This window comes from Chrysochloris asiatica, unplaced genomic scaffold (genome assembly GCF_000296735.1).
Source record: "Chrysochloris asiatica unplaced genomic scaffold, ChrAsi1.0 scaffold00042, whole genome shotgun sequence".
In the NCBI taxonomy this organism is placed as follows: Eukaryota; Metazoa; Chordata; class Mammalia; order Afrosoricida; family Chrysochloridae; genus Chrysochloris; species Chrysochloris asiatica.
Genome location: NW_006408560.1, coordinates 14,210,636 through 14,237,028, shown reverse-complemented (window position 1 = coordinate 14,237,028; position 26,393 = coordinate 14,210,636). Strand labels below are relative to the sequence as shown.

General features: G+C 38.7%; 1 protein-coding gene across 1 annotated transcript in view; it reads left to right on the top strand.

Moving 5' to 3' along the window:
• The window catches only part of ASH1L (ash1 (absent, small, or homeotic)-like (Drosophila)), a 329,236-nt gene that overhangs the window by 151,959 nt on the left and 150,884 nt on the right, over window positions 1–26,393 (top strand). Inside the window, exon 5 of the mRNA XM_006861559.1 lies at window positions 701–802. Within this exon, the coding sequence (XP_006861621.1) occupies window positions 701–802 (102 nt within the window). The remainder of the gene's footprint in view (window positions 1–700; window positions 803–26,393) is intronic.

Below are 26,393 nucleotides of genomic sequence, written 5' to 3'. Positions count from 1 at the left end.
TATATATAAAAATCTATAGTTACTCCAGAATATGCCATGTAGGAAAAACATTGAATGTTAATGATACGATGTATTAATCTGAGGTTCAACTCTTTACTTTTCATCTCTGATTTTATAAAGTGAAATGCTTAGATTGGTCCTGCTTTTCATGGATCAATTTTATGTTTTCTTATAAAAACACAGGAGAAAGATGAAGCGTTCTGCTCCCATAAAGATTTACAGCCTCGGAAACCCTGTCCAGGGTTGCTATGGCTCGAAACCATCTCGAGGGCACTTAGCAACAACAATCAGATTTGACTAGAAATTGCTAGTCATTTTTATCTATAAATATCCGTTAAATAGCGTGCTTCTTAGTGATTATACAAGAGGACTTCACAAAGTTCATAGAATAATGGAATTTTTCCATGAACGTTTTAAAGCCCCTTGTACATAAAAACTCAATCATATTTTGTTCAATCATCCATAAAAACTAATTTTTCCCTCTGCTAATACAGCAGGCAGGGTTATATATAATAGGACCTATGAAATTCTGTTTTCAAACTGTAATGTGGTTTTCCTCTATTGTCCTCTTACTATAATAATAAAAGTCATTATTACAGGGATGCCAGTGGAAACAACTAAAATATAACAGTTTTAACACATAATGATTTAACATTTTAGATTTCAGTTTTCCTATGATTTCTATGTTTTCTTACTGTAGGATCCCAGCCAACCCCAGAGAAGCCCTCCCAGCGAACATCAGAAAGCACAAACTGTAGCCCTACCCGAAAGAGGTCTTCATCTGAGAGTACTTCTTCAGCAGGCAAGTTGTATTTGCTATACTTTCAAATTGTTCCTCTGCTGTTCATGAATATATTATTAAATACATTATAGAAAAGCGTAACTATGGGATGTAAGAATCCCTAATAATGTGCATTGAAACAATATAGTAGTTGTCTCCTTTTATCTTTCTCCCTTTTTAAGTCCAATTAGGCATGCCCTAAGAGAGCTCTGGTAGTGTAGTGATTACAGATTGGGCTGCGAACCGCCAAGTCAGCAGTTCGAAACTACCAGCTGTTCTGCGGGAGAAAGATGAGGCTTTCTGCTCCCATAAAGATTTACAGCCTCAGAAAGCCTGTACAGGGTTGCTATGAGTCAGAACCAACTCCATGGCACATAACCACCACCACCATAAGGTACATATATTTTTATGTACTTCAGAGATAAAAATCAGAATTAATCAGAGTATACAGGCACAAAAGTGGATATTCCAAAAATAGAATTGAGGTTCTTGATTGGGGTATATAATAGGAGAGTGTCAATTGACACTATTTAATAGACTTAAACTCAGATCAAACTCAATGCCATTGAGTCAATTTTGGCTCATTGCAACACTATCTAAGGTTTCTGAAGCTGATTTCTTTTTTTTTTTTTTTTTTTTAACTTTTTACTGTATATTCAATGAAGATTTACAGAGCAAGATCATCATTTTAACATGCATCAAATCCTGCACTTTGCTTCATTAAAAATAATTGCAAACTCCTCCATGTACCATCAGTTAACAATATTTACCTGTATAGATTTTAACTATCACATTCTTTCCTCTGCTAGCCTCTCTCTCGTGTATCGTTTGCCGTCACCCATGTTAACATATGTCTACCCTCTAGCTCGTTAATAATTTTCCCTTCCTCCTACCCCCATAACCATCATGTTGTTGAGTGCCTTTGAGTCAGTTCCGACCCCTAGAAACCATGTATAAGGTTTCCAAGGAGCAGCTGGTGAGTTTGAACTGCCGACCTCGCAGTTCGAAGTGACTTTGTAGTCTAGCGCATTAACCCACAGTGCCACACCAGGATTCCATAACCATGCTGTAAAAAGTTAAGAAAAGGTGTTCTTAATAAAAGAAACAACCTATGATAGTTATCATAGGTGTTCTTAGTAAAAGTGTTTTTAATAAAATAACACTTATAAAAGGTGTCCTTAATAAACAATCTATGATAACCATCATAGATTGTTTCTTTTATTAAGGACACCTTTTATTAACTTTTTACAGCAGTGATCTCAACAGTTTTTGTCCTTTTGTGATTGACTAATTTCAAGGAGCTCTGGTAGCGTAGTGGTTACGAATCGGGCTGCGAACCTTAAGGTCAGCAGTTCGAGACTACCAGCCGTTCCGCAGGAGAAAGATGAGGCTTTCTATTCCCGTAAAGATTTACACCCTTGGAAACCCTGTACAGGGTCGCTATGGGTCGGAATCGACTCGACGGCACTTCACAATCAATCACAAATTTCACTCATAAAATGTCCTCTAGGTTTGTACAAGTTGTGAAGTGTTTTGCAGATTCACCTTTGCTCTTCAATGTTGCATAATATTCCATTGTGTATATGTACCAAAGTTTGCAACTATTCCCTCTTTTTCCTTTGTAGTTGACTTCATTATTAATTAATGTCTCTGGTTCCCTATTTTCAGTCTTGTAGGTCTGTTTTACTTTAAATACTTATATAACTGGATTAAGAAGTTCTGGTAACAAAGTGGTTACAAGTCGGCCTAATCTCAAGGTCAGCAGCTTTAAAACTACAAGCAGTTCCATGGGAGAAAGATGAGGCTTTCTGCTCTTGTAAAAATTTAGCGGATCGCTGTGAGTCTGAACCAACTCCACATTACATAACCACCCCCCATATCTGGATTGAACTCTGGGTTGTGTTGTCGTGTATGGTAATTTCAGGTTGTTGTCTGCTGTGTTGGTTCTCTGTCCAGAGAACACCTATTATCATTTTTCGTAAAGATAGTCTGCTCATTACAAATTTTTTTTAATGTCTTTTTATCTGGAAAGTCCTAATTTTACTATCACATTTGAGGAACAGCTTTACTGGGTACATGTTTCTTTGTTGGCAGTTTTTTTTCTATCAGAGATTTTACTTTGTCATCCCATAGCCTTTTTGCCTGCATGGTTTGTGTTGAGAACTCAGAGCTAATCTTACTGGTTTTCCTTTGTAGGTAACTTTGATTTTCCCAAGCTGCTCTCAGGATTCTTTCCCTTTCTTTGTTTTTAGAAAGTTTGATTATGTTATGTCTCGGTGATTTTCTTTGGGAATTTATCCTGTTCAGGGTTTGTTCAGCTTACTGTATGCTTACATGTTTCTTGTGTTTCATGTTAGGGAAATTTTCTTTCAACAACTCTTTGACAGTTTTCTCTTTCCTTTTTATTGTCTCTTCCTCTTCTGGAATTCCGATCACCTGTAAGTTGTTCCTCCTCATGGTGTCTTACATATTTCTGAGGTTTTCTTCTGATTTTTTCTTTTTTTTTTTTAATTTTTTATTTCGAATTGAGAGAAGGTTTACAAACAAAATCATCAGTTTTACCTTTAATAAATCCTATATTTTGTTTCACATCAGTGATAGCAATTCCCTCCATGCAATTTACATTTCACTCACCTTTTCATCTTTTCTCAACTTTGTCATTAGGAAAATATTGCCCGTTTTTATTTTGAATAATGGACCATTCTGTGGTGAGCATGCCTTGCTAGTGTTGTTCCCCACCTGACTCCCCCATAAAGCTACCTACTCTTTGGCTGAAAATTGGGCCATGAGTGTGATTTCCATTCCAGTCCTAAAACTTGATCAAGGGCCATAGGCTTAGATTCCTCTATCTTTCTGAATAGTAAATATGGTCTCTTTTTCTTTTAATAATTGTAGGTTTTGTTCCAGATTTTTTTCCCACTGTATCCAGGATCCTTTAATGTGATCCCTTTCAGAGTAGTTGATAGTGGTAGCCGGGCACTGTCTATTTCTTATGATATCAGAGTTGTGGAGACTAATGTTTATGTGCTCCACTAGTCCACTGGACTAACTGATTCCAAGACTCTTCAGTTCTTATCACGCGTTCTTCCACATGTGGAGAGACCAGTAGTTGCATCTTAGATGGCCATTCCTGAGCTTTCAAGGAGATGTCTTCATTCATTTTTCTGATTGTTCTTCATACTATTATTGAGAGATTAACTTCAAGCTTACTAATTCGGGTTTCCACTGCTTTGAATCTACTCCTTTGCCCTTTCAATGTATTGCCTATTTCTGAGATCTTAGTATTGACTCAGAATTTGCATTTCTTTTGTCTGTTTGTTCTTGTAGAGTTTTGTTGAATTCTTCTAAAGCTTTTTCTGTGTTCTACTTGCTTTCTGGTAGCATAGTGGTTACGAATCGGGCTATGAACCTTAAAGATTAGCAGTTCAAAACTACCAGCTGTTCTGTGTGAGAAAGAAGAGGCTTTCTGCTCCTGTAAAGATTTACAGCCCTGGAAATCCTGTACAGGGTCGCTATGGGTCGGAATCGACTTGACAGCACTTAACAACAACAACAACTTGCTTTTATCAATCTTTCTGGCAGTTCTTTGAAAGTACCTACATATTATTCTTTTGAATTATTTTTCAGTTAATTCCATTACCTTCTTTCCTTCAGAAACACTTTGTGGCTCTGCATCTTGGTCATTTGTTTGCACCATTCTGACTTGTTTATTCATGTGAGCAAAAATTGTTGTCTCCAGGGCATTGTGGGTTGTCATATATGTATTTAATTGATAATTGTTTGTTGATATGATCTTAAGCCATCGTCAACTGTCGCCTGTGGGTCTAGTTGGCAAATGGGAGCATGTGCACTGTTCTTGTTTGCCGTATGTGCACCTTAGTTTAGAGTAGGTTTGGATGGTGTTGGCTGCTGTCTGTTCTTGATCAGGTTGCATAGGAACTGGTATTGGCTCTTGCCCAGTGAGTGGAGCTATAGAGGCTGTGGTTTTGGCTGGAGTGTATGGGCACAGTTGTTGGTTCCTGTTGGATGGCAAAGAGAAAACCCTTCATACACACACACACACAAAAAAAAAACATAACAAAGAAACAAATAACCGACAGTGGAAAAAAGAGAAAATAATGAAGGTAAAAAAAGGAATAAAACCAAATAGCAATGAGAAAAAAATATATAATAAGACAAAAGTGGGACAGGGAAATGGAGCTATAGCAAAGAAAAATAAGAAGAAATTTAAGAATACTTAACAATAGCTAAAAAGAGAAAAGAGGGACAGGAAAATGAAGCTATAGAAGAGAAAAACCAGAGAAGAAATAAAAAGAAAATACAAAAACAAGAGAAAGGCTGGATGAAAAGAGCAAGAGAGAGTAGTAAAGAAAGATCAAAAGGGATAAAAGAAGTGGGAAAAGGAGAAAAAAGAAAAGAAGGAAAACAGAAGCAGAGATAGAAAGGATATAATGTGCAAGGGAATGGGAAGAGAAGAATAAGAAGGTCAAAGAGTAAACAAACAAAAACAATGAAGCAACAACAACAAAAAAAACCTGAAATGAAAGCAAAAAGTAGTGCAGGGGTCTGTTCTCTGCATCTTCTTGGGTGAAGGCTAAGGGCTTCGATTTCAGTTCTACCTTACACCAACTGCCCCAAGCTGAGATAAGCCACAGCTGGCATCTGTTGTACAAAAGGACCAGCTTGCAGTGCTGCATGAGTGGAGGCACACCAACTCCAAAGTACCCTGGCCATGGGCCTCAAGCTGAAGGCTGCAGAGGCACCTTCTGAAGTCCACTTAAAATGCTGAGAAGGCAGTGGAACAACATCTGAGAAAGTGATTCCAGACCTTCTGTGGCCTAGAGGAAAGCATGACTGAGGGAGCAACCTAGAGCACAACCAGACATGACCATCCTCTGTGACCTAGAAACATTATTTTATGAAATTCCACATCTGACCCTTGATAACTTGCTTCCTCTCTGGCTTCAACTCCAACCAGGATACTCATAGTATAAGTATACTTTCCTCATACATTGAGACACTGAGGCACTAGAAAGTGTAGCTCTGGAAGATCTGTGGATGCCATTTCCTATTTTTGTGTGTTGAAACACTCCCCTCACCCCCTTTCCAGAATAAAGTGGTTTTACTAACCAAAAAAACAAACAAAAACAGTGCACGTGTTGGACTCGGAGAGGAGGAAATTTGGGAGGGCTACTGCTTACTGAAGCCAAGTTGCTCACAAGGTTGTTGTGGAAGGGATATGACAGCATAGTTCCCTGGGCCCTTGATGGAGTTCTGATTGGCCTTGGTGTGTTCATGGCACTCAATCTGGAAGTGGAAGCCCTTTATGAAGCTGATTTCAGTGTCTGTTAGGACCACATGGCAGCTGGGACCAGGGTAACTGGTTACATGCTAGTCTGTTGACTCTGAAGGATCTGTAGCTCTGGAGTGGAGCCTGCCTGAAATCATGCACTAAAGTAGCACACCAGCATATCTCCCAACCACGTGACTCTGAACTCCCAGAGATGGATGAGGGCGGGAGCTGGTCACCACTCTGGTTTCAGGTCAGTGTGGTAAAAATAAAAGGAATCATACCTTTCTTGTCATCTGTATGAATCTGCTTTACCAGGCCACCTTGTATTGTCAAAGTTGCTCGTAAGATGGTTGCATTGAGTCTGGCCGGCTGTTCACTAGTCAGTCTCCCTACTCAACTTCTCCCAGCAAGCACTCAATCCACTTCTCTAAACTTTCCTCTAAAATTTAGGGTTCCTGGATTTTCATCTATGTCTGTTTCATTTGCGTCTTACATCTCTTTGTTGGATGCAGACAACCTCATCTTCTTCCCAAAGAACATTTGGTGGGTTTAAACTGCCAACCTTGTGATTAGAACTTCATTGCTTAACCTAATACATCACCAGGACTCCTTAATAATGACTTGTTGATTGGTTGATTATGTGCCATGGACTTGGTTCTGACTCATAGCGACCCTGTGTAGGATTTCCGAAAAGCGGCTGATGAGTTTGAACCGCCGACCTTAAAGCCCATACCAGCCTTGCAGTTCAGTGCTTATCATACACTGCCACACTAGGACTTAGATACATGTAAAATTGTTTACTAGTGTAATAGTTTACAAAGTACCATTCACAAACCTCTGAGGATAAATGAATAAATCTATTTGATTATATTTTTAAATCTTTCAATGTTTATATTGTATCTCAACATTTTTCTTTCTAATTTTTGTATATCTATAAATACGTATAGCTTACTGTTATAGTATAATGTTGTGCCATACAGATCAGCATGAATCCAATCCCCTAAAATGTAGAAATTGATCCAGTTGCCATCTCCTCATCTTCATTCTCATCACTAGCTGCCTTTATAGCACTCTTTCTCTGACCCTAGTCACTCAGCACTAGTTCAGAACTCACAAATTAAAAGGGGACCATCCTTTAGACTGCCAAATAGGCAGACTCTAGCTACAAGTTTGGGGAAGCTACACAACACCCCAACTTTCTGTCTTTCTGGTCACCAGTTCAGAGCTGGTTTCACGCTACCACTTTAGAATACCAGTCACAAACTCAGGATTCCACACAACACCCTTACTTTCTGACCTGTAGAATTCTACTGTCCATTTAGGTTCAATAATTTGCTAGAACAGGTCACAGAATTCACAGAAAAAATACTATGCTTATAAATAAAGACTTATTATAGTAAAAAAGAAGTGAACAGGTGCTAGGGCAAGATCTGGGCGTGTTCTCAACTTGAAGTTTCCATGTCCCGATGAATGCACTGCCCTCCTTACAGCAAATGTTCTTGTCAACAGGGAAACCCTCCAAACCTTCGTGTTTAGCATTTTTCATTGTCTGATACTACATGATAACACCACTCATCTGTATGTTTGTTGTACTTCAGTGACTTGTGTGTTGTTGTGATTTGGGGAACTATGCCAGTAGTATTTTAAATGCCAGCAAGGTCACCCATGGTGGACAGGTTTTAGATGAGCTTGCAGACTGAGACAGACTAGGAAGAAGGAAACATAGATTATTTCCAAATATTTAGTCACTGAAATCTTTATGAATAGCATTGGAACACTGTCAGAAAGCACCAGAATATTGTCAGATAAAGTGCCGGAAGATGAGCCACTCAGGTTGGAAGTCACTCAAAATACAACTGTGGAAGAACTGCCTTCTCAAAGTAGAGCTGACCGTGATAATACAAATGGAGTAAAGCTTCAGGACATTCATTTGCAGATGGTGAATTTGAACTGCTAACCTTGTGGTTCAAACCAGCCTTACAGTTGAGTGCTTATCCTACTGTGCCGCACCAAGACTGAGATAGAATTTATATTGATTGTCAGACCCAGAAAAAAAAAATTAAGCTAAAATTTGTCTTAGGTTGATTGTGTCCACAGGTGCCCTACAGAGCAAAATGGATATACTTTAGAGAAAAGTAATCATTAAATATGTCTCAGCACGACAAAAGCGTTCCTGAGAGGACAATTTTTTGTGATAAATGCACACATCCAAAAAGAAGAAAGAACCAAAATTAATTTACACATTAATACTGCATCTCCAACAGTTAGAAACAGACCAACAGAAGAAACCTACAGTCACCCAGGAAAAGAAATAATAAAGATTAGAGCAGAAATAAATGTGATAGAAAACAGAAAACTAGAAAGAAACACAGGACAAGAAGCTGGTTCTTTAACAAAAGAAAAAAGGGAGGAGATGCAAATAACACGCATTAGAAACCACATGGGTGATGTCATTAAGGACCAAAGGAAATCAAAAGGATAATAACAGAATACTTTGAAGAGTTGTACTCCAAAGAGATGGATACATTTTTAGAAAAACACAACCTACCTAAACTTACACTAAGTGAAGAAGAAAACCTGAACAGACCCATAACAAAAGAAAAACCTGATCAGGTCATCAAAAAACTCCCAACCCAAAGAAGTCCAGGCCCAGTTGGCTTCATGGGTGACTTCTACCAAAAATTCAAGGAAGAACTGTCACCAATTCTACTCAAATTATTCCAGAAAATAGAGGAGGATGGAAAACTTCCTAATACATTTTATGAAACAAGCATAACCCTCATACCAAAACCAGGGAAGGACACCAGTAAGAAAGAAAATTATAGACCAGTATCCCCTCATGAACATAGATGCAGAAATTCTCAACAGAATCGTAGCCAACAGAATCTAGCAGCACATCAAAAAAAATGATACATCCTAACCAAGTAGGATTCATATCAGGCATACAAGGATGGTTCAACATCAGAAAAACAATTCATGTAATCCACCATATAAATAAGAAAAAAGAAAAGAACTACATGATATCAATTGATACAGAAAAGGCATTTGACAAAATCCAACATCCATTCCTGATAAAAACACTCAACAAAGTAGGAATTAAAGGGACGATATGATCCTAAACATAGAAAACTCCAAAGACTCAGTAAAAAAGCTACTAGACCTCTTGGAAAGATTCAGCAAAGTGGCAGGATATAAGATCAACATATAAAAATCAGTTGGATTACTCTATACCAAAAACGACAGTGTTGGAAGGGACATTAAGAAAGCAATACCATTTACAATAGCCACCCAAAGGATGAAATATCTAGGAATAAATGTAACCAGGGAAACAAAGAACTTATACAAAGAAAACTACAAAACACTACTACAAAGAGATGGCAAAAACAATTTCAAACTTTATATGGAAAGGAAAGAGACCCAAGATACGTAAAGCACTGCTTAAAAAGAAAAATAAGGGTGGAAGCCTTTCACTCCCTGATTTCAAAATTTACTACACGGCTACAGTGGTCAAACAGTCTGGTACTGGTATAATGAAAGATACATTGATCAATGGAACAGAATCAAGTATGCAGAAATTAACCCATCTACATACAGCCAATTGATTTTCGACGAAGGGCTTAAGTATATTGAATGGGGAGGAGATAGTCTCTTCAACAGATGGTGCTGGCAGAACTGGAAAGTGATATGCAAAAGATTGAAACAAGACCTTTACCTCATCCCTGATACAAAACCCAACTCAGCATGGATTAAAGAGCTAAATGTGAATCCCAGAATTATAAAGGCCATCAATGAAAAAATTGGGACAAATATGCAGATTCTAATACAGGGCATACACAGACTACCAAACATTTTGAAAATTACACAAAAGTAGACAAAATAGATGATTGTGACATTCTAAAAATTAAAAACTTATATGCATCAAAAGACTTCACCAAAAGAGTAAAAAGGGAACCCACAGAATGGGGAAAAATCTTCTTCAATGATGCATCAGACAAGGAACTCTTTTCTAAAATATATAGGAAACTACAACGCCTCTACAAGAAAAAGACAAAAAAAAAAAAAACGTTAAAAAATGGGCACAAGACATGAACAAACACTTCACCAAGACGATCTGGGCATCAACAAGCCATGTGAAGAAATGTTTATGATCAGTAGCCATTGTTGTTGTGAAGTGCCGTTGAGTCGGTTCCGACCCATAGTGACCCTGTATAGGGTTTCCGAGGAGCAGCTGGTGGAGCTTGAACCACCAACCTTGCAGTTCAAACGGCTTTGCAGTCTAGCACATTAACCCACAGCGCCACACCAGGACTCCATTAGAGAGCTGCAAATTAAAACAACAATGAGGTATCGTCTCACACCAGCAATAACAGCAAAGATCAAAAATATAGAGGACAATAAATGCTGGTGAGGATGTGGAGAAACTGGGATGCTGGTGGGATTGCAAAATGGTCCAACCTCTCTGAAAAGCAATATGGTGTTTCCTCAGAAGGTTGGAAATAGAAATACCTTATGATTCAGTAATTCCTCTACTTGGTATTTATCCACAAGAAGTATGAGCCATAACACAGATATATGCACACCAATGTTCATAGCAGCACTATTTACAATAGCAACAAGATGGAAACAGCCTAAGTGCCCATCAACTGAAGAATGGATAAACTGTGGTACATACACACAATGGAATATTATGCTACCTTGAAGAATAAATAACAAAGAAGCTGCAAGCGACCGCATAACATGTATGAACCTGAGGACATTGTGTTGAGTGAAATTAGTCACAAAATGAGAAATACTGCATAGGACCACAATTGTAAAATACTAAGAAAAAGAACCCATACTAAAGGGGAGGGGGGACTCTTTGCTACTTACCGGGATGTGGGGTGAGGGGAGGGAGGTGAATGTGTGGAGCACAGGGAAGGGAATAGACACAGGATAGTTTGGGTCCTGGCGAGGGGGGCAGTACCCAAGAAGGGGGAGGGGAATGGAAGAACAAGGAGGATAGGAGAACAGTTAGGCAGATTTGCATGGGCTAAATGGGACAGAGGTAAATAATGATTTATGCATAACCTTGGAACATCAGGGCTCTAGGGAAACAATGTTAGAATGCTTGATTGTCTTTTAAATCTTGGTTTCCCTTGCCTACCATTATAAAATAGACACTTGAGAGGGAGAGAAAGGAATAGTCAGAAATATCACCATAGAAAGCTTGTAAGTCTGTCTTCAGCCTATAACTGATTGGAATACCTAAAATGGGGCTAGAACGTCCCAGTGAAGGAGGCTTCCTGAGGAGCCTTTGCATTGCATAAGAGTACAGGTGGAATCCTGATCCTAATCCAGAACCTTCTGAGGTGGAAAATTTCCACTGAAAGGACAAGCAGACCAGCCTGGAGTGGCTAGAACAGAAGCTACTTCTTGAAATGAAAGACCAGCTGGACAAATAAAAAACAATTATGGCATGCTGATTGACTACTACAAGTAGTCAAGGCAAGTGGTCAGGTCCCCTTAGGGCAGACCCCCTTCCAAGACTAAGAGTCAAGGGGCATACACGAGCTGGCATGTGGTCCTGCTGCTGACCACATTGGTCACCGTTAAGGGGAAGTGGGGGAAAAACTGCAATGAAGTAGTGAGCTAGTCTGACCACGTTCAATAGACTGCTGACAAACCTGGGTTGAGACCTGATTGGCCAGCAGTTTGGGGAGACCTGGGGAATCCTGGGCCCAGGGACAGGGTCATGACTACAGAGGAGTAGAGCTAAGAGTAAAGCATCCGCCTGATATGAAGTAAGGGGTGATGCACAAGAACACCCATACTTGCAAATAGTACCCATTTGACCTGGCTTCGATAACTGGGATGACCAGAACTCGACTAGAGGAAGAAAGATGAAAAAAAAAAGTAATTTGCATCAATTTGATGAACTTGACCTATGCTTGTGGATGTAGTAGCTCAAAGGAGGGAACAAATCTTTATGGAGAGGATCATTCCCACCCCCTTGGTATACAGGGTCAATAAGGATGGGCAATTTAAACATTGGCTACCCAAAATGGGAGGGGCAGGGCTACAAAGGCAAGAAGTAACTGACTTACAAGCTTTCAAGAGGGAACCTAGTCCCAGAGGGTGCAGAGGAAGGTAGAATCTCCACTGAGTGGTTTGCAACCTGTCACAATGGGGCTAATGAAAGGAGATGGGGATAAGACTCTTGTGGTTCAATAGTGAATGATTGCTACAGGTCTGACTGTGAGTGTTGGAAGTGTAAAGGTAGATGTTTTGTTACAAAAGGAGGTGAGTGGCTGATTTTGCAGTCCAGGAGCGGAGGTCCCTGGGACCATCAAGGGAGAAGAGCAGAGTGCAGGACTCTTATCCAGAAAAGCAGTGATGCCAGAGATGGAGGCAGAGATGATGACATGGAGAGATGGAGTGGCTGGGGACTCTAGACCCAGAGAGGGAGAGGGGCTGTGTGCTGATGACCAGGGAGCAGGTTTGAGGGGTATACCCTTTGGTTGTGTGATAATATATGTAAGGAATTGTAATCATTGCAATGAAATGAAAGAAGATCGGATGAATGTAAAGCTAATGTTCTTCCATATAAACTATCACATACTTCACGATTTTAAAAAAATTTATATATATATATATGTATAAAATGCCAGTTTTTTGCAATCAAAACATTAATTGTGGTTGACCTAGCGTTTCCTTTTATTCTGTGAGCACAGGGATAGACAGCCATTATATTTGTAATTTAAAGACAAATAACTAAACCAGAACCATGTCATGCTCTAATAGATATATTCATAGGTGTATTTGTAGGTCCTGGTGTGGCACTGGATTGCTAACCACAATGTTGGTTAAAACCCACCAGCTGCTCTTCAGAAGCCCTGTACAGGGTCTCTATGAGTAGGCACTGACTCAATGGCACTTTTATCAACTTAACAACAACATCTCTGTTTAATAAACCAAAATATATAGCTAACTATGAAATCTTGTAGCACAGCTCATAGTTGTTTTTTTAATATGTTTTTTAGAGTTGTGGTTTTTTTTTTTAAGTTTTTATTGTTAATTGAGTGGTGACAGTTTACATGGGAGAACATCGGTTTTACACTCATCCTGTTATACTTCATTTCATTGCAATGATTACTATCCCCTCCACACATCATCATTCAAAAATATTTGCTTCTATTCCCTCTTGTTTTTGTTTTTTTTTGGATACACAAAAACACTCAGGAATATATAATCATTTAAACAACCAAAATGCACATTCTGCAAGCCTGCCTCCTGGCTGCCAGCACACAGCCTTTCTCTTTCCATGAGTCACGAGTCCTCAGCTGCTCTTTCTCTTCATATCATCATCTCTGCTTACATCTCTAGTGTTGCTGCTTCTCTGAATAGGGTCCCACATTCTGCTTGTGCTCTTCTTCCTTGATGGTCCTAGGGTCATCTGTTCTTGGACTGTAAGATAAGCTACTCTGTTTTTGTTAACAGAAATTCTACCTTTATAGTTGTGACAATTGCAGTTAGTCATGGTAACAATTACTCACTTTTGATAATCTTATCGCCATCTTCTTTGACCAGACCCATCTAGACAAGATGAAAACTATTTAGTGGGGATTTTGCCTTCCCCCACACAATCTTGAAACTAAACTCCCTGTTGATAACTTGTAAGCCAGTCTCTTATTGCCTGTATTGCCCCCCATTCTAGGTAGCCAATGCCTAAATTGCCCATCCCTTTCAGTCCTGTGTACAGAGGGGATGAAAATGATCCTTAATGTGAAGATTCCTTCCCTCTCGTTGGTATTTTGAGCTACTACATCCATACGTATACGTCAAGTTTATAAAATTTTAGCAATTTATACTTGTTTCCTTTATCAAAAATATTTATCTTCCTCTAGTTGAGTTCTAAGGAGCTCTGGTAGTGTAGTGGTTACGAATTGGGCTGTTAATCTCATGGTCAGCAGTTCGAAACTACCAGCTGTTCCGTGGGAGGAAGATGAGGCTTTCTGCTCCCATAAAGATTTACAGCCTCGGAAACCCTGTACAGGGTCGCTCTGAGTTGAAATAGATTCCATGGCACATAACAACAACAACAAGTCAAGTTCTGATCATCAAGCCATTGAAGCTAGGTCAAATGGGCAGTATGTGCAAATTTGGGCATACTCATGCGTCTCCCCTCACTTCATATTAGCTGAATGCTTCACTCTTAGTTCTAGCGCTCTGTGGTTATGTCCTTGTCTGTGGGCTCAAGAGTTCCCAGGTATCACCATACTTTGGATCAACCAGCCCTTCCTCTTCTCTTGCTCATCTCCAGGAGTGTACGGAATGTGGTCGAATTCAGCCCATATCTTCATTGCTGCCTTTTTCCCAACTTCCACTCACCAGGAGACCAATACCTGCTTGCATGTTCCCTTTGAGTTTCAGTCTTGGAGCGGGGTTTATCCCGAAAGGACTTGATTGCTTGCCTTGATGGCTCCTTGGCAACTTTCTTGTTCTTGTAGTATTCAGTCAGGCTGCCATTTTTGTTTTTTATTTTTCCTGCTGGTCTATCTTTCAAGAAGTAACTTCTGTTCCTCTAGCCACTCCAGGATGGCCTGCATATCCTGTCAAGTGAGAATGTCACACCTCAGAAGGTTCTGGATGGAGCTCGGGACTCCACCTAAGGTCCTATACACTGCAAAGGCTCAGCCACAAGCCTATTTCATTGGACAAGCTGTAGAACCCCATTTAGATAGTTCACTGAGTTATTGGCTGAAGACAGGTTCACAAGCTTTCTATAATCATGTTTCCTGATATTCCTTTTTATCCCTCTCAAGTGCCTCATAGTTCATTCATTCATTTTTTTTTTTTAAGATTTTTATTGTGGATTGAGTGAAAGTTGACAGGGCAGATCATAAGTTTTACATTCAACAAATCATACACCTTGTTTCATCACAATGATTATAATCCCCTCATTGAACCATCAGTTAACAGTATTTCTCTCTATCCACTTTAGCTTTTTAAAAAACAAACAAACAAAAAACAAAAACCAACTCAGGCATATATAATAATTTACACTGCCAAAGGGCACATTCTGAAAGTCTGTCTCCTCGCCACCAGCTCTTAGTTCTTCTCTTCTCATGAGTCCTCAGCTGCTCCCTCTCTTCGTGTCCCCATCTCTGCCTCCATCTCTGGTATCGCTGCTTCTCTGGATAAGGTCACGTGCTTGTGCTCTTCTCCCTTGATGGTCCTACAGTCCTTTGTTTCTGGACTGTAAGATTAACTACTCTCGTTTTTGTTACAAAACTTCTACCTTTACAATTGTGACAGTTGCAATTAGTCATGATAACAGTTACTCACTTTTGAATCATAAGAATCTTATTCCCATCTCTTTTAACCAGACCCATCTATACAAGATGAAAACTATTCAGTGGGGACTTTTTCTTCCCCCACACACTATTAAACTAAACTCCTCCTTGAAACCTTGTAAGCCAGTTACTTCATGCCTTTATTGCCCCCTCATTTTTGGTAGCCAATGTCTAAGTTACCCATCATTATCTGCCCTGTGTACAGAGGGGATATCATTGATACTTGCTGTGAAGACTCCTTCCCTCTCTATAGGTATTTAGAGTTACTACCTCCATGAGTATAGAGCAAGTTTATTAAATTGTAGCAATTAACCCTCATTTTCTTTATCAAAAAAAATTTTTTTTATCTTCCTCTAGTTGAGTTCTGATTATTAAGCCATCGAGGCTAGGTCAAATGGGTACCATCTGCAACTTTGGGTATGATTGTGCTCCCCTCTCACTTCATATCAGCTGGATGCTTCACTCTCAGCTCTAATCCTCTGTGACTATGTCCTTGTCCATGGGCTCAGATGTCCCCATGTCTCACCACACTTTGGACCAGGTGTAGCCCTTGCTCTTCTCTCTCTAATCTCCAGGTCAACGGGAGTCTGTGGAACGTGGTTAGACTCAGCCCATATCTTCATTGCTGCTTTTCCCCTCTTCCACTCACCAGTAGACCAGTATGGTTGTCAGCAAGCTTACATACCTGCTCATGTGTTCTCTTTGAGTTTCAGTCTTAGAGGGGAATCATAGTTCATTCTTGAATTAAAGTTTTTAAATTAAGGGAATCAAGATAGCTGCAATCATTTCATAAATGTCATGAGTGTTGGTTGATGAGTAAAATTTTGTTAGTCTTTGCTAGAGCTGTTCAATATCTTATTGGGTCTTTGAGATGTAATAATATGAGGATGAAATAAGTATTTTTTTCCTTGTTATTATGAATTGAGTGAAGGTTTGCTGATCATATCATCACCTTCACATCCAACAAATCATACACTTTGCTTCATTACATGATTGTAATCCCCTCCATATACCAACAGTTAACAATGTTTACCTGTATTCATTTTAATTGCTGAATTTTTCCAGTGTCTCCTGCTGCCTTAATCTTTCCTTTGCTAACCTCCCCTTTGTTGTACATTGTCTGATCTGTCTTCCATGTGTTAACATGTATGTACCCTCTAGCCCGTGAGTAAATCTGCCCCCTACTCTCAGTCATCAGAGTTTGTTTCTTTTATCAAGAAAACCTTTTTTTGTTTTTAACTTCTTACAACACTGCTCTCTCATAGAATGTTCTTTAGTGATTGACTAATTTCACTCAGCATAATGCCCTCCAGGTTCAGCCATGTTGTGAGGTGTTTCACAGGTTCATCATTATTAAATGCTGGTCTAGTGGCTCTAAGGGATTTGTATGTCTGGACCCAAGCCCACCTGAATCCAGGTTGTGCAGCCAGTCCCCACCTCACATTTCTGTGACTCCCTACTATGTGGTTCCAAACTCCCTGAGAGCACAGTCTTTGCTGGGGTTGCTTGAGAGTGGGTGCTGGCAACACTATAGTCACCAAGAAAACATGGATAAACAAAAAGAAATCACCTTTTTTGTTGCTTGCATGAATCTGCAGGCCTTCCTCTTCTCTTAAACTGCTCGCTAGATGCTCGAGCCAAGTCTGGCCCAGCTGTTCACCAGTCATCTTCCTCTTTTGCCATCCATTCTTGACCTGTCCTCCTAGCTAACACTCTATTCACCTCTCTAACCTTTCTTCTGAAGTTTAGATGCCGGAATTTTCATCTGTGTCTGTTTCATTTTGTGTGTATTATCTTCGTTTAGTCCATCTCCCTAGTCCACTGTCTTTCTAGAAGTCCCTGTAAATCTTCTTCTTATATTCACACCTATTAAGGTATTTATCCATTTTTCTCTTTTCTGAGGATTTTGTACTTAACTCAAAAGATTTTATCCTGGGAGCATAAATCCATAATAATTTATAATATTCAGAAAGCATGAAAGCCTGCAGTAGTTTTTAAAAATCTTTTCATATTCTTTAACTTGTTTGCAAATACTTTTATACTGATGATAAAAGCAGTCTCTGTAATTAATGTATTGTTTCACACTTTATTCTGGGAACTGTATTTCACCTAATGAATGTGAAAAGACCATCCTTGATAACCAAATAACTTAGATTATTTACAATTGCTTTAATTTGAGAACCATAATGAAATGCTAGTGATTGTAAAATAAGGTCTTACAAATGCTTATGTGCTGGAGTAATGCAAAGTTAATCAGAAAAGACTTCCATAAATGTTCAATTAAAGTATAAAAGCTTCCATAGATATGACATGACTGAAAATGTTATAAATGTAAGAAGAGAAGGAATCATTATGTGGTAGAAAACTGTATATTTTTTTATTAGGTATGATTGATTTCAGCTTTATCAAGTTCTTAACTGTGCAGCCTTGGCAGTTTTGTTGTAAATAGATGTTGGTCCCATTCCTAGCAACCCAATGCACAGCAGAACAAAACACTGTCCAGTCCTGCACCAACTTTGCAGTCATTGCTAAGCTTGAACCCATTGCTGCTACAGTGTGTGAATCCATCTCATGGGGGGTCTTTTCTCTTTTTTTTCTGACTCTCCACTTTATCAAGCATACTAGCCTTCTCCAGGGACAGGGCCAACCTGATGATATTGTCTAAAGTATGAGAGATGAAGTCTAAATATCCTGGCTTCCAGGGACCGTTCAGGCCATACTTCTTCCAGTGCAGATTTGTTTGTTTTTTCCAAAACCATAATTCAAATGTATCAATTCTTCTATGATCTTTCTTATTCATTGTCCAATTTTCACATGCTAATGAGACTAATGAAAATACCATGGCTTGGGTCAGGCGCACCTTAGTCTTTAAACTGACATTTTTGCTCTTGAACACTTTAAAGAGGTCTTTTGCAACAGATTTGCCTAATCCAATATGTCATTTGATTTGAGTGGTATTTCCATCAGTGCTGATGGTTGATCCAAGCAAAATGAAATCTTTGACGACTTCCATTTTTTTTTTTCATTTATCATGATGTTATTTATTGCTCCAGTGGTGAGGATTTTTCTTTTCTTTAGTTTTCCACCAATTCCCAGAGGCTTGTTCTTTGCCAGTGCTTTCAGTGCACTTGGATTTCTTTCTTCAGTGTTAGTGACTCTTGATCATATGCTACCTCCATAAATGGTTGAATATAGACCATTTCTTTTTGGTACATTGTCTCTGTGTAGTCCTTCCATCTTCTTTTGATGCTTTCTGCATCAATATTGTAAGTCGAATTTTGAGGTTTTCTACAGTTCCGTCTGCTAGAGCATTGCTGAACATATTCTTCTCTTTTGGTTTTCTAACTCCTGCTCTTTGCACTTTCTTTATAATATTTGACTTTATCTTCTCAAGAAAATGAAATTTTCTATTCATCTCTTTTATCTCATCTCTCCCTTTTCTGTGGCATCTCTACACTGAGAGCAAGTTTCAGAGTTTCTTCTAACATCCATGTTAGTCTTTTACTTCTTTCTTTCAGCTCACTAATGCTTAGGATATATTAATGACCTTTTGCTTTCTTCCTGTATGATGTTCTTGATGTCATAAAACAACTCTTCTGGTCTTTGGTTTTCAGTATGTAATGCAGCAAATCTGTTCTTTAGATTATCTATAAATTCAGATAGTATATGTTCAATGTCATATTTTGGCTCTTGAGTACTTGTTTTAATTTTCTCAGTTTCTGCCTGAACTTGTATGTGAACAGTTCATGGTCTGTTACATAGTCTGCCCCTGGCCTTGTTTTGACTGATGATAGGGAACTTTTCTAGTGTCTCTTTTCATAAATGTAGTGAATTTGATTTCTGTGTATTCCATCTGGTGAGGTCCAAGTGTATAGTCATCTTTTATGTTGTTTAAAAAGATATTTGCAATGAACAAGTTATTGGTCTTGCAAAATTCTGCCATGCGATTTCCAGCATTGTTTCTATCACCAAAGCCATATTTTCCAGCTATTGATTCTTCCTCTTCATTACTAATCTTTGCCTTCCAATTGCCAATAATTCTTAATACATCTTGATTGCATGTTTGATCAAGTTTATACTGAAAAAATTGGTAGAATTCTTCAATTTTATCATCACTGGATTTATTGGGGTACATAAAGTTAAGTAATAGTTGTATTAACTGGTTGTCCTCATAAGCATATCGCTATGATCCTATAACAGACAGTGTTGTATTTCAAGACAGATCTTGAAATGTTCTTATTGATGAAAAATGTGATGCTAGTCCTCTTCAATTTGTCATTCCCAGCATGGTACAAATGTGTGATTTTTCAGATTTAAAATGGCAGATGCTAGTCCGTTTCAGCTTACTAATGCTTAGAATATCGATGTTTATATGTTCCATTTCATTTATTACAATTACCAATTTTTCTAGATTTATGCTTCATACTTTCCGTGTTCTTCATGGATGTTTACAGCTGTTTCTCTTCATTTTGAATTGTTGCCATTCTGAAAATGAAGGTCCTGAAAGCTTTACTCCATTCACATCATCATGATCAACTCTATTTTTAGAAAGTATCTCTTCCCCAGTCATATTTTGAGTTTCTTCCAACCTGAAGGGTTCATTTTCTGGCACTATATCTGACAGTATTCTTGTGCTGTCTGACAGTGTTATAAGGTTGTTTCCAGTGACTAAATATTCGGAAGTAGTCCGTGTGTCCTTCTAGTTTGCCTTTGTCCGGAAGCTTAGCTGAAACCTTTCTACCATGTGTGACCCTGCCGGTATTTAAAATATCATATCGGTGGTGTAGCTTCTAGAATCACAGCAACACACAAGCCAGCACAGTACGCCAAACTAACAGGCGAGTGGTAGTTCGCAAATTATATAAGCTATTCTAGCACGGCTTCCTCATCTATAAATTGGGACTAATTGTATTTACTTTGCAGAATAGCGAGGGTTAGACAAATTATATAAAACTCCTGTCATTAAATTAGTTCTTGAGTAAACAATAGCTTCTATTTTTGCTACTGATACTATTTGACCTTCTCCCATTATTGTTAAGTAGATAGGGAAATAAGAATTAGGTCAAAATGTAGGGAAACTGAGAAAATTGGTATAGAATTTTTAAAAAGAAAGATTGGAAAAGCTAATATGCCCATTTGAGGAATATTCTTAAAGCTTGCTGAGTGCTAGACTCTGTTTGCATAGAGTAAAACTTAACAAAGAGAACACTCAGGGAGTGGTAAGCTGAAAATCTCCCAGAGTTTGCACAGGGCAAGAAAACATTTTCAATGTTTGGTGATTCCCTAGGGCCATTGTAGAGATGCCATTGTGCACACAACTTAACACAAATAAGCTATCCCTAGAAAGAATGCTGTACTAGACTCACCATGATAAGGATTTAAAAACAACTCAGAGTCATACTGCTCCAAAAACCAAACTAGTTGCTTCAAGTAGGTTCCATCTCATAATGATTCCTTACGTTTTACAGTGGAACCATGTTCTGTTAAAGATTTCAGTAGCTGAGACATTTCAGAACTTCTTGCTTCTGTTCTATTCCTCCTACTTTCCCAAGACTTTTGAATTTGTCCTTGTATAAATGTTACCTTTTTGATCCTGAATGATTGACCATCCTGTTATATGTACCTCACTAGTGTTATTGTCCATAATATGTACCTGTCTATTGCTTAGATTAAAATTAAGTTCAGTTCCAGACCTGCAGGGTGACCAAGGGCCATAGTCTCTGGTTTCATCAGTTTCATTCTCACCATTAAGCCTGGTATTTTCTAATGATTTTGATTTTTGTTCCATATTTTCTTCCACTCTATTTAAGACACTCTAATGGGATCCCTTTCAGAGTAGTTAGTGTTGGTTGTCAGACACCGTCTAATTCTTCTGGTCTTAGGATCGTGGAGAATCCTTAATACTTTTTTAAAGACATCCAAAAATGCTAAACAGTATAACACCATAATGTCCAGAATTTAATAAAAAAAATAAATAGACATGCCAAGAAGAAAGAAAATGTTGCTCATATGCAATATAAAAATTAGTCAATGAAATTGCTATAGAAATGATGTATGATGGAACTAACTATCCGTCAAGCATATTTAAACAGCTTTATTGGAAAATTAAAAGATATAGTGGAAAGAATAATAGAAATTTCTTTATATCAAATGTAACTTCTATTTAGGAAAAACATAGTATCTAAAATGAAAATTCCACTGATTACTATTAAGACCAGTTTAGATACTGTTGTAGTTGTATTGTCGTTAGGTGCCATGAAGTCAGTTCTTACTCATAGTGACCCTGTGTGCAACAGAACTAAGATTGCCCAGTTCCATTCCATCTGCACAGTGCTCCCTATGTTTGAGTCAATCATCTCAGATACGGTGTCAGTCCCATCTCATTAGAGGTTGTCTTCTTTTTCATTTACCCTCTATTTTACAAAGTATGCTGTCCTCCAAGACTGATACCTTCTGATAACCTGTCCAAAGCACGTGAGACAGAATCTCATCAGCCGTCCTTTAAAATGAGCATTATGGTTGTACTTCTTCTAAGACAGATTTGTTCAGTCCTTCTGTCAATTCATGGTATATTTAATATTGTTCACCAACATAAACCATGAACTTGCAGAAATACTAATAAAGTTCATCCAAAATGAAGTACAGTAAAAATAGGCTGACCAAAAAGGGAATAAAACTTCAATAGCCTGTAGTACAATATCAAGAATACTAACCACCAGACAATATCTTTTATATCCCATGCGAGTAAAGTTTTACTAAAGGTAATACAGAAACGGCTACAACCATACATTGACAGAGAACTTCCAGAGGTTCAAGCTGGATTCAGAAAAGGATGTGGAACAAGGGATATCATTGGTGATGTCTGAAAGCAGAGAATATCAGAAAGATATTTTATTAACTATGCAAATGCTTTCAGTTGTGTGGGTCCTGATAAGCTGTGTCAGTGTTATGGAGATTAACTCCCAGCGAGATGGATTGGCAGTAATTCTTTCTATTGTGCATAGGGTCCCTGTGAGTGGGTACCGACTCCATGGCACCTAACACCAATGACAACAGGAGGTATTTAAATATAGAAGACAGTGAAAAAAGCGATGTTCAATAATTTTCCAAATTTTGTGAATGCTATAAATTCATAGACCCAAAACCTCTACAGATAACAAGCAGAATAAACACAGACACAAATCAAGAAATATTAGCAAATTTATGAAAACACTGGTAAAACAAATTGAATTACTAGTAAAGGAACATAACAGCGAATTATAGCAAAGTTATTGTCAGAAATTTTGTAAGTCAGAAAAGAATGGAATGATGTGTTTGAAGTGCTGAAAGAAAAAACCTGCAAACTTAAAATTCTTTAAGAAGTGAAAATGTCCTTCACAAAGGAAGACAAGATCAAACAGTAGAAAACAAGAACAAAAAGAATGTATTCTTAGAAGGACTACTCTACCAGAAATGCTATCAGAAATCTTTCTATTTTATGCCATCTTTACCTCAAGAAAGTTAAATAAGTTTTATCGAAATCATAGTGCTCAACATCATGTCCTTGACAAGAGCAAAGATTACCAAGAAAAACCAATTCTCAAGCTAGCAGTTGGGAAGATGGTACCAATTCAGAAAATTAAGTGTAATGTTTCTGGGGTAGTGCAAATGTTTATGTACACTTTTCTACTAGTTGAGTCCTGGTGTGGCGCTGTGAGTTAATACGCTGGACTACAAAGTAGATTTGAACCATAAGGTTGGCATTTCAAGGTAACCAGCAGCTCCTCAGAGACCCCTATGCAAGGTCACTGAGGGTCAAAACTGAGTCGATGGCACTTAACAACAACAACTACTAGTTAAAAGGTTGGTGGTTCGAATCCACCGAGAGGAGCCTAGGAAGGCATTCTTGGTGATGTGCTTCCAGTAGGTCTTAAATAAAAATAACTAAAAATTGAGTAAAAAATCTAATGTTAAAGCCAAAAACAATAAAGTTTATAGAAGAAACATAGGAACAAAACTATGTGACTTGTTTTGTTTTGTTTTTTCAAAATTATCAGATAGCCCACTAGCCACTCCATGGAAAAAAGATGAGGCATTCTGCTCCTGCAAAGTTTTAAAGCCTTGAAAAGCTTATATTGGGTTACTGTGAGTCAGAATGAACTCAACTGCACTTAACAATAACAAATTAATGAACAAAAAGCCGTCAAATTGTATCATTGGAACCTCATAAAAATTAGCTAATATTGCGCATCAAAAGACTTTACTAGAAGAGTAAAACACAGCCAACAGACTGGGGAAACATATTCGGGAATGGCATAGCTGATAACAGTTTAATATATTTACTGATGAAGATCAAAGAGCACAGTCTTCCGTATGGATTACAACTCAATGTAAAGAAAACAAAAATCCTCACCACTGGACCAATAAACAGCATTCTTATCAGTGGAGAAGAGATTGAAGTTGTCAAGGACTTCATTCTTCTTGGATCAACTATCAACACTCGCGGAAGCAGCAGTCAAGAGATCAGATGACGTATTGCATTGGGCAAATCTGCTGCACAGGAACTTTTTAAAGTATGGAAGAGCAGAGATGTCAGCTTGAGGACTAAGGTGCGCCTGACCCAAGCCATGGGATTTTCAATAACCTCATATGGATGTGAAAGCTGTACAGTGAATAAGGAAGATCGTAGAAGAATTGATGCCTTTGAGTTGTGGTGTTGGAGGAGAATACTGAAAGTGCCATGGACTGCCAAAAGAACCAATAGATCTGTTTTGGAAGAAGTGCAACCAGAGTGCTCCTTGGAGGCCAAGATGGCTAGGCTTCGTCTCTCATACTTTGGACACATTGTCTGGAGAGAACAGTCTCTGGAGAAGGATGTCATGCTGGGTAAGGTGGAGGGTCAGAAAAAAAGAGGAAGACCCCCAACGAGATGGATCAGCCAGGTGGCATCAAGTGTGGCGGCGTTAGTGAGGTTGGCCCAGGATCGGACATGTTTCATTCTGCTGTGCATGGGGTCGCTATGAGTCGGTTCCGACTCGATGGCACCTGACAACAACATATAGAAAACTTCAACTCAAGAGGAAGAAAGAAAACCCATTAAGTGGGTAAAGGACAGGAACAAACACATCACCACAGAGAAAGCCTCATCTTTCTGGAGTGTGTGTTGGATTCAAATTGCTGACCTTGCTGTTAGTAGCCAAATGCATAACCCACTGTGCAACCAGAGCTCCTTTCATTAGCCATTGGTTATGTGCTTATGTGTGTGGAGTTGGTTCCACTCATAGCAACCCTGTACAGGGTTTCTGAATCTGTAAACCTTTACAGGAGCAGAGCCTCATCTTTCTCCTGAAGAACTGCTGACCTTGAGATTAGTAGTCCGATTCGTAACCACTGTGTTACCAGTTCTCCTTCATTAGCCATTAGAAAGATGCAAATCAGTGCTACAATGAGACACTTCGTTAAAGTGTACTGATTAAAAAATTAAAACAACAGATATTGGCAAAGATGTGGGGATCTTGGAACCCCTTTCCATTGCTAGTGGTATAACCACTATGGAAAACAATATGTCACTTCTGAAAACTAGAAGTAAAAGTATGTTATGATCCAGCAATCCTACTTTTAGCTATATACCCTGTTGTTGTTATTAAGTGCAATCAAATCTATTCCCACTTCTAGCAACTGTGTAGGATTCCCAATGAGACGCTAGTGGGTTTGAACTGCCGCCCTTGAAGTTCAAACTATCATTGTGGTTCAGTGCTTATCCTACAGTGCCAATACGTTCTCACAATAAAATGTGGATTAATCTGGAGGACATTATACTAAGTAAAATAAGTCATTCACAAATGACAAATCCTGTATTCTCTCTCTGTTGTAAAAAGACAGGACTAGGTGTACATACTGAAGCCAGTGGTTACCAGGATAGGGGGGGTTACTGTCTAGATACTGGACACTTGTTATTTTTGGTGACTGGAAAGGTAACACCATATGTGGGTAGCCATTGTGTATGATATCACTAAAGAAGTACACAAGAAAAGATGGATTGGGTAAATACTATAACAATTATAACTGCAATAACCAGAAAATAAGTTTAGTTACATTTGCATGTATGTATACATACAATTATGTGGGTATTTCTGTATGTTTGTGTTGTTGTTAAGTGCCGTTGAGTTGATTCCTACTCATAGCGAGCCTGTATAGGGTTTCCTTGGAGGGACTGGTGAACTTGAACCACTGACCTTGCATTTCAAACCCATCTTGTGGTCGAGTGCACTATCCCACAGCGCCAAACCAGGACTCCATCTTTGTGTGTTGTTGAGTGCTGTCTAATCGATTCTAACTCTTAGTTACTCGATGTACGATTTCCAAGGAATGGCTGGTGGGTTTGAACCGCCAGTCTTGCGGTTAGCAGTACATTGCTTAATAAAAGGTATTTCTAGTAGGGTTCAACCTCATACATTCATGGGTTTATTCCAAACAAAACCTGTTTAAACATGCCTATCTGATCAGTGGATGACTGCAGATAAAGTCCTCTCAGTACCACTCAAGTCTTCATCTTGATGATGTTGTTGTTACGTGCTGTTGAGTCAATTCTGACCCATAGAACCCTTTGTAGGGTTTTCAAGGAGCAGCTGGTGAGCTTGAACTACCGACCTTGTAGTTTAAACGACTTTGCAGTCTGCTGCATTAGCCCACAGTGCCATACCAGGACTCCCTTCATCTTGATGTTGTTGTTATGTGCCATGGAGTTGGTTCCAACTCATAGCAACCCTGTACAGGGTTTCCGAGGCTGTAAATCTTTACGGGAGCAGAAAGCCTCATCATTCTCCTGCAGAACAGCTAGTAGTTTCGAACTGCTGATCTTGACGTTCGCAACCCGATTCGTAACCACTATGCTACCAGAGCCTTAAAAAAAAGGACCAGTCAAAATAGTGGCTTCCAAGGGAATTTGCTGGGCCACTTAAATTCAAAGCAGAGAAGTCAGCTCAGAAGGTTAAAGTGACTTTTTTTA